The sequence below is a fragment of the Populus alba genome, chromosome 1 (genome assembly GCF_005239225.2).
Source record: "Populus alba chromosome 1, ASM523922v2, whole genome shotgun sequence".
Taxonomy (NCBI): domain Eukaryota; kingdom Viridiplantae; phylum Streptophyta; class Magnoliopsida; order Malpighiales; family Salicaceae; genus Populus; species Populus alba.
The window spans coordinates 26,483,008-26,491,330 of record NC_133284.1 but is presented as its reverse complement, the minus strand read 5'-3'; the positions used below and the strand labels follow the sequence as shown (position 1 = coordinate 26,491,330).

Sequence of the window (8,323 nt, the reverse complement as noted above, 5' to 3'; positions counted from 1 at the left end):
AGATGTTTATGGACTCAATTAAATTTTATTGGAGGTTTAATTGAATTTTTAGAGGGTTTGATTTGAAGAAAAATTAATTTTTTAAGTCAATTTGGGCTTTAATTGGAAGAAATTAAAGTTCAGGGGTCAATTACAATTTTTAAGAGTTGATTTGATCAAATTATAGGTTTAATTGCATAAATATTGAAGTTTAATGATCAATTAGGGACTTGATTAAATAAATTCAAAACCAAGAACCAAAATGAAAAAGGTGCTGAAATCTAGGGTTTGAATTGAAGTTTATCAAGGGTGAAATTGAACAAAATTAAAGTTTGAGATCAATTAGGGATGTAATTAGAGATAAATCACATATTAAAAGACTAAAGAGTAATGTGAAAAAAAATACTGTTCATCTTCTTCTTCAGAGAGTTTGCCCGAGAGGCCTCATTCCCAAGGCATTTGACACTTCGTTTCTTCCCCAAATTAGATGAAAATTGCACCAAAATGATCCACTGACACCTAACTACACGATAATAAATTGCATATTAAATTGCATAACTGTTACCAACTTGCATAAATATTTCTGTTAGAATTCCTTTGTGACTGTAATGCTATATAGACTGTATGTACACAGAACTTTATACAAGAAAAAAAGTGTACTTTTCTAAAATTCATTGTTTTGGAAATCTCTTATATGGTATCAGTGCCATAAAAGACCAACATCTAAGAATGTCTTTCTCAAATTCCCCTGTAACACCAACCCATCCTTTTGTCATCTCCATACCTTCCGTTGTCACAGTTAAGCTTAACTATGACAATTTCTCCTATGAAAAGCATAATTGGTACCATATTTCAGAGGATAAGATCTTTTTGGTTATATTGCTGGTAGCATCCTTAAACCACCTAAAATCATCTCTGTTTCTCACCTTGAAACTGTTGTTGTCTCTGAACGCCTAAACCCAACTTACTCTCAATGGGTTCATTAAGACAACCTCATTCTAAACACCCTTATGACTTCTTTGTCCGAACCAATTCTTGCTCAAGTTGTTAATTATACAACTTCCAAGGTTGCTTGGAATGCTTTAGATGACACTTTCTCATCACGATCTTATGCACACATATTGCAAATTCACACACAACTCACAACTGAAACGAAAGATAACAAATCTACCATTGACTATTTTCATTTCATCAAAAAGCTCGTCGATGAATTAGCTGTTGCTGGACAACCACTAAGTCATGATGATATCATAACATATGTTCTTGCAGGTCTTAGCCATGAATACGACAGCTTTGTGGCCTCAATATCAGTATGCATTGATAACATCACTCTTGAAGAAATCTACTCCTTTTTGCTAAGCTCTGAAGCTCGCTTTTCCCGGCATCAACTCACTCCAACCGTCCAACAACCTTCTGCAAATATTGCATAGCGACAATACCTTTTTTAAAGACGTGAAGTCTTTCGTGATAGGGGGCCTGGCAATCATGGTGGTTATGATTAAGCCAACAAAAATAACAATCGACCTCCTATCATTTGCCAAATTTATGTTAAATCTGGACACTCTACTAAAAAGTGTTATTTTCAATTTGATCTATCTTATCAGGATGCACCACCACTACAATCAAAACAAAAATTAGAAGCAATGAGCCATGACTCCAACAATAGTTGGGAAACTGAGTGGCATACAGGTATAAGAGTCATGCATCATCTCACTAATTATGCTACTACTCTAAATGTATAGAAAACTGACTACAATGGTGTAGATAGTGTGCAAGTCGAAAATGGGCAAGGTTTGTAAATCTCAAAAATGGGTCTTCAAAACTTTCAACTCTTTCTTCTACTTTTGTTCTTAACCAAGTCCTTCTTGTCCCTGAAATACAAAAGAATTTAATATTTGTGCGCCAATTTTATGTTAACAATAAGGTTTATTTTGAGTTTCACTCTTATTATTTTCTTATGAAGGATTACTCGAGGAAGGTTCTTAATTGAGGCCATCTCAATGATGGACTCTATTCGTTCACCAATAAAACCATCCTCCCTCAAGCCTTTTCTATTGTTTGTATCTATGAGTGGCATCATAGACTTGGCCATGCATCTGTTCCAATGGTCAATAAAATCTTATCCACCTTGCTTTTCTTATAGAGAAAAATAAAACACATAATATGTGCCATAAATGTCAAATGATGAAAAGCCATGATTTGCCTTTTAGATCTTCTACTTTTATTTCTTCAAAACCTTTGGATTTAATTTTCACCAATATGAGGGGGCCTGCATCAATGCTCTCCACATCTGGTGCTAAATATTATGTTAGCTTTCTTGATGGTTATTCCAAGTTTCTTTGGTTATTTTCTATTAAACTGAAATATGATGTTGAAAAAGTCTTTTTAACCTTTTAGGCATATGTTGAAAAGCATTTTGAAAGAAAAATAAAAGCAATCCAATCAGACTGGGTGGAGAGTATCGACAACTAAACATGTATTTTCAATAAAATGGCATTAACCATCGCCTTGCTTGCCCATACACGCATCAACAAAATGGCTCAATTGAATGCAAACATCGACATATTGTTGAAGTTGGTTTGAGCCAGTTAGCTTATTTGAATTTGCCTGTAATATATTAGGAAGATGCATTTCAAACCACTACCTATGTTATAAACAGACTTCCTACACCTATTTTAAAAAACAAGTTGCCTTTTGAAATGCTCTATCATAAACTCCCTAACTATTGTTTTATATGTGTGTTTGGTTGTGCCTGGTGGCCGAACTTAAGACCATATAACAAGAATTAACTCAATTTCAGATCTAAAACCTGCATTTTCATTAGTTACAGTCTTTGTCCTCAAGGGTACAAGTCTTTATAGGTAAAATCTATGTTTCTAGATATGTTATCTTTGATGAAATACTCTTCCCTTACTCAAAAGAGCTTGGCTCTATGATCAATAAAAACCCCTCTTCAGAGTCTGTGTCCCTTCCTCACCAAATAAGTGTACCACTATCCTCATGTCCCACGGATTTGCAACCTACACATATTTCTACATGCACACAACCTGCACCCTTTGTGTTGATTTCTGCAGGAACAGAGCAAGCTCGATCTCCAGAAATTTCTATAGTGGCCTAGTCATCTGCATTTCAAACACTGGAAAATATATGATCGGGCTTTTCAACGAGGAAGAATTCATCTGGTTCTCTATTGCTCTTTTCCACCCCTTACTCTAGCTTTATCGACAGTCAACCTGTGTTCTCTATGTTAATACATAATGTTTTGATTTGAAATATTTCAAATTTTAATAATTAAGAGATTATGAGTTAAAATTTTACTGTCTTTGTTTTTTCTATATATGATAATTGTGGATTTATATAAGATTTAAGTTCAAATTTTCTTATTTAAAAGATGTAATAAAAATTAATATAAAAATGATTCATATATCTTATCCATAATATAAATTCGAGATAATTTTTTAAAGTTATTATTCACATGTAAAATTCAAGTGGGCGTTACCGTCCTTCCCTGGCTTAAGCCCAGTTTTAATGGTTCTAAAGTCTGAAACCACAAGCTCACAATATTGTTGGACCACGTCTGCAAGCCCTTCAATATACTGTTCGTCTCTTTCTCTTTTGAGTTTGCTTTTGTGCAAGATTTGAATATGAAAATTTAGTTTTCCTACTTGCTTATCCTATAGTCTTTTTTTTTTTTTTTTAGAGTAGCTTATCCCATAGTATTGCTTTTTAATTAAATACTACAAGAATAAAAGTAGAAGCAATTTACTAATTTGACTCTGCATACGAAAAAACAAGAATTTATTTTTTCTTGACGGAATACAGTACAGAAAACCTTATTGAATGGAACGAATTCACGGTTGATTCTGGTCTCCTCATGCTGCTCACTCACTCACACACATGATCTAGACAGCCAATTAATTAAAGTTTTACTTTTTAAGCAAGAGCTGGAACCATCTAGCTGAACTCTTCAGATATCGTTTCAAATTATTCTTGAAATCAACATAAGTCACACCGAAGCGAACAGTGTAGCCAGCATCCCATTCGAAGTCGTCCAAAAATGACCATATATAGTATGCCTTCACGTTAGCCCCCTTCCTGCATGCCAATGTTCAACCAATAGCTTAACATCCATCTAAACTATATCTTAATCCAGATATATCTAATAGTTTTTATACTAAGAAAGAAACTATAAAGAGTGTAAATTAAAAGGTCCATAATTCAGAAATTTCTGTATATGTTTTGCCTAGAAATGACGTTCAAGGAATTAAAATTAAGATGTTGAAATACTAACTGGATAGCTTTCAAAAGATATGAGAGGTGGGCACTGTGGTATCTTATTCTCCAACTATCCTTGAGGGCAAAGGCAAGCGGTCGCGACGCATTTTCAGCAATTCCTGCCAAGAAGATCACATTAATCAGTCGCTGACAAAACCGTGTTCGTGAGTTCAAATTATTGAAAAATAAAAAATAAAAAATAAAATAGCAGCTGCATGTCTTGCCATTTTCAGTAATAAAAACTGGTGGATTTTTGTAATTATCTTTTATGTACAGCAGAACATCTTGTATTCCCCTCGGGTAGACGTAAAGCCAGTTCAAGTCAGTCTGCAGCACACCATTTACACCATGATTAATCTTCTTATTAATTAGTTCCTTTAAGGCAGTGAATGATTCAAAATCCTTTGGCCTTAATCTCTATATATTCGGAAATCTAAAAATAAAAAAAAAAAACAAATAAAAAACCGTACCGGTGTGCCGATGGGAACTCCATTTTTCTCAGCTGTGATGACAAAAATATATTTGTGAGATCAATTAATATATTTATTTCGTCAAATAAACCCTAATTAAAACAAGGCACAGAAAATCGAGCATACTAGTTTGACTGACACGCCTGTCGTCGGTATAACTAAGGTTAGCCCCGGTGGCTGTCAAAGGAATGCTTTCTGCATAATTTGCTGTATAGTAGTTTAAGCCAAGAAAATCGAGGGATCCTTTTAGCATTGCAGACTGTTCTTTGGTAAATTTCGGGAGTCGATTTCCAACCAAAGATCGCATGCTATCGGGGTAATCACCAAATGTAATTGGACGTGCAAACCTATAAAGGATTAAAAAGAAATTGATCTATATCAATAATATGATGTGTTAGGCACTAATTAATCAATCATCATTAAAGAAAATAACTCGAAATTCTACCGAGTCGTTAAGTATTAAATTACCATCCAAACATGAAATCCAAAGCTCTGGAAACAGCTATGCGGTCAGCAGTTGTATTAAATTTTGGTAAGAACCAATGGCTTACGATTGTAATTCCAATTTTCCCCTTTTGAATAGCCTGCACAAAATCCAAGCAAGCTCATTGAAACTTTGAGTACTATATATACGCTTTAATAGTTTTTAAATGGTAAAAGATAAAGCTTAGATCAATAATTTTGAAGGATACAAACCTGGTACTTGTCCTTGTATACTTTAACGGCAGCTCCATGGCTAAGAATCATGTTGTGGGCAGCAACATAGGGCTCGACGGCGGAGTTGCCGCCAGGGCAGTTTCCGAGAGGAGAACATCGACCGGGTGCAAAGGAACCGAAATTGTAACCATTAATAGCCAGCCCATTTGGTTCGTTCATTGTTATCCAATATTTCACTCGATCACCAAATGTTTTGAAGCAAAAGTCTGCATACTCTGCAAAATCATCTCTGCTCAAAAAATTTGAAAGTTAGTAATAATTAACTTTAGGGAAGTCGTTTTTGTGGGAATTCATTCTCTGTTCAAAATCATCTTTGCTTTGTCCTTTTTGTGGTAAAGACACGGAAAAGGTTACTCATCCTTTTCTAATTGTTATATATTTCACTAATAAATGGATCTAACAATATACGTACACTATCTTGGAGCTTAGGAATCCACCGTATTCATCATAGAGACTTTGTGGAGGATCATAATGGAGTAACGTCACAAGGGGTTTTATACCTGCTAATATTAGTAAAAAGTAAATAAAAATACACACACACACACACTGATTTTATAGAGAGAATTAGAAAAACAATATTGATGGGAATTTGACCATTGTGAAGAAGCTCGTTGATGACGTTGTTGTAGAACTTAACACCCAGCGGGTTCACTCCTCGACTAACTTTTCCCTCTGAAAACAGAAGTGATACATAATATATATTAGATTTCACTCATGAAGAGGAAAATGTAATTAAAAGGGAAAAGAGACTTGGAAATCTCACTCGGCAATATTCTGCTCCAAGAAAAGGAAAGCCTGAAGGTATCCAAACCAACACGTTTCATCAATTTTATGTCATCCTGTAACATTTCAATCAAATTTGGTTAAGATTAAGCGAAGAACATAGCAATTAATTTGTTGTTTAATATAAATAGTAGCCGGGAACACCTTGAACTTGTGATAAAAATCACTTGCTACATCTCCATTGCTGCGATCCCAAATCTTTTCTGTTAATCAACCATAAAATGATTAAGAACATAGATAATAACAGTAATATTATATTAAAACCAATGACTTATTAGTTTTAATATCAGTTATAATTTTTTCTATTTTTGGAAAACAATATCATTTTTTAAATCAGCTAACATACTAACTAGATTTTTAAATCAGCTAACATACTAACTAGATTTTTAAATCATTTTTTAAAATGCAGTCTTTTGTAAATTTTATCTTAATGCTAAATAAAATTATGCTTCATTATTTTTCCAAATAAATCAAGAGCATGTTTATTTTTATGTTTTAAAAAATATTTTTTTTAAAAATTAATTGTTTTTATTTTAAATTAATATTTTTAGGTGTTTTCAGATCGTTTTGATGTGTTAATATCAAAAATAATATTTTAAAAAAAATATATTTTTTAATGTATTTCCAAATAAAAAACATTTTAAAAAATAATTATCACCACATATTTTATGAGAAAATAGCAAATCTATCCCTCTACTAAAACTCTTATCTTAATTTTGTAAATGATAAAGGAGAATAAAAGGTTTCTCAATTGAGATCTAAAACATCCTTTTATTTTTTATGGATTGGATGCCAAATCTATTATATCTATAACGGCACAAACTCGGAAAAGGGGCTTGGTGTACGACTGAACAATTTTTGGTTTTTAAAATACAATACTGAGCTGGATCTCTTATCCTCACCGTAAAAAAAAATAAAAAAATATTGCAGTACATTGATGCATATCGGTCCATTAATATATTTTTTTTCCTATTCATTCATCATAAAATCTTGAAATATGGAATATAGAGAATCACAGTAACTTCCTATTTAAATTTGTTACAATTATTTAATAAAAATATTCAATGTCTTAGTGGTGAGTTTCATTTCGTTTTTTTAAACAGCTTGGAAAAGTGCAGTTTAATTGGATAGAATTTTTTTTTTTTTTTCCTTTTTCGTTGATAAGTTCATGGGATTTTATGCTACACAATAAAGAGTAATCCTTCTCTGTTGCCTGTATATAATGAAAAAAACACCAACCATTAAAAACCAAGCCTGTTAACTGAAAGAATATATAGATAAACACAATGTGTAGGTCAAGCCTACTTGTGTATGAGAACTAATTGTTTAAATAGTAAATAGACAAAATGGAGAACAAATAGAAAAAAGAAAAAAGGGTAAAGAATGACTGTAGAACAGCCGGGGGATAAAAAAATTATAAATCAGCACTTGATCTAAAGATTATTTATATATCTCGATAGGACATTTAATGAATAAATAAACAAATCTAACTTCAGTCAAATAAAGTTTATTTATTTATGTTTAACCTTGAGCAAAGATTTGAAAAAATAAATAAATATCTGAACATTTGAACTACATTATTATAAACCATACATAACAAAAAAAGAATAAGAATAAATAACATGAAGAAGAAGAATATTTGAACGACATTATTATATACGAAAAAAGGATCACCATGCATTAACATTAAAGTCACAAACCTGGATGTTCCCTCGTGAATTTATCCCATATGCTAAATCCCCTTCCGTCAATCAGTGCTGCTCTCCTTCAATCTGTGTAAATTAAAGAAAATAATTATGGACATTCAAAACGGAGCAAAGATTTATCCCATATGTTTTCTAGTTTCACTCTTTTTATTTTTTTGTAAGGCCTCATAGAAGATTTTGTTTTTTTTTTTTTTTTTTTTTCATAACACTAATTTTTATTCAGGGAAAATTCTTGTGAGAAAGAAATTAATGGACTTAAACCTGATAGGCAGCAGATCCAGCTCCGAACAAAAAACCAGGTGGGAAACTGCTTCGGCTAAACGGGACAAGAGGGCTTGGTTTTGCACCATGGATGGTTGCTACCAAGCAAATTAAAGCCAGGAACAAAACTAG

At 32.6% G+C, this 8,323-nt stretch overlaps 1 protein-coding gene and 1 non-coding gene across 2 annotated transcripts; one reads left to right on the top strand and one right to left on the bottom strand.

Annotated features, from left to right (window-relative positions):
* The first annotated feature begins 1,208 nt into the window (after positions 1-1,208).
* Positions 1,209-1,347, top strand: LOC118045357 (small nucleolar RNA Z247). Its single transcript, XR_004686969.1, has one exon. It is a non-coding gene; the product is annotated as a small nucleolar RNA Z247 (small nucleolar RNA).
* Positions 1,348-3,764: 2,417 nt separating this feature from the next.
* Positions 3,765-7,981, bottom strand: LOC118045323 (beta-glucosidase 17-like). Its single transcript, XM_035053920.2, has 12 exons — positions 7,925-7,981; positions 6,369-6,427; positions 6,205-6,280; positions 6,036-6,113; positions 5,854-5,941; positions 5,421-5,670; positions 5,193-5,308; positions 4,851-5,071; positions 4,725-4,756; positions 4,479-4,581; positions 4,271-4,373; positions 3,765-4,074 (listed from the first exon to the last, which is right to left on the bottom strand). Exons 3-12 carry the CDS (start codon positions 6,263-6,265, stop codon positions 3,906-3,908), a joined length of 1,221 nt encoding a protein of 406 aa, XP_034909811.1. The 5' UTR covers positions 6,266-6,280; positions 6,369-6,427; positions 7,925-7,981; the 3' UTR covers positions 3,765-3,905.
* Between the last annotated feature and the right edge of the window lie 342 nt (positions 7,982-8,323).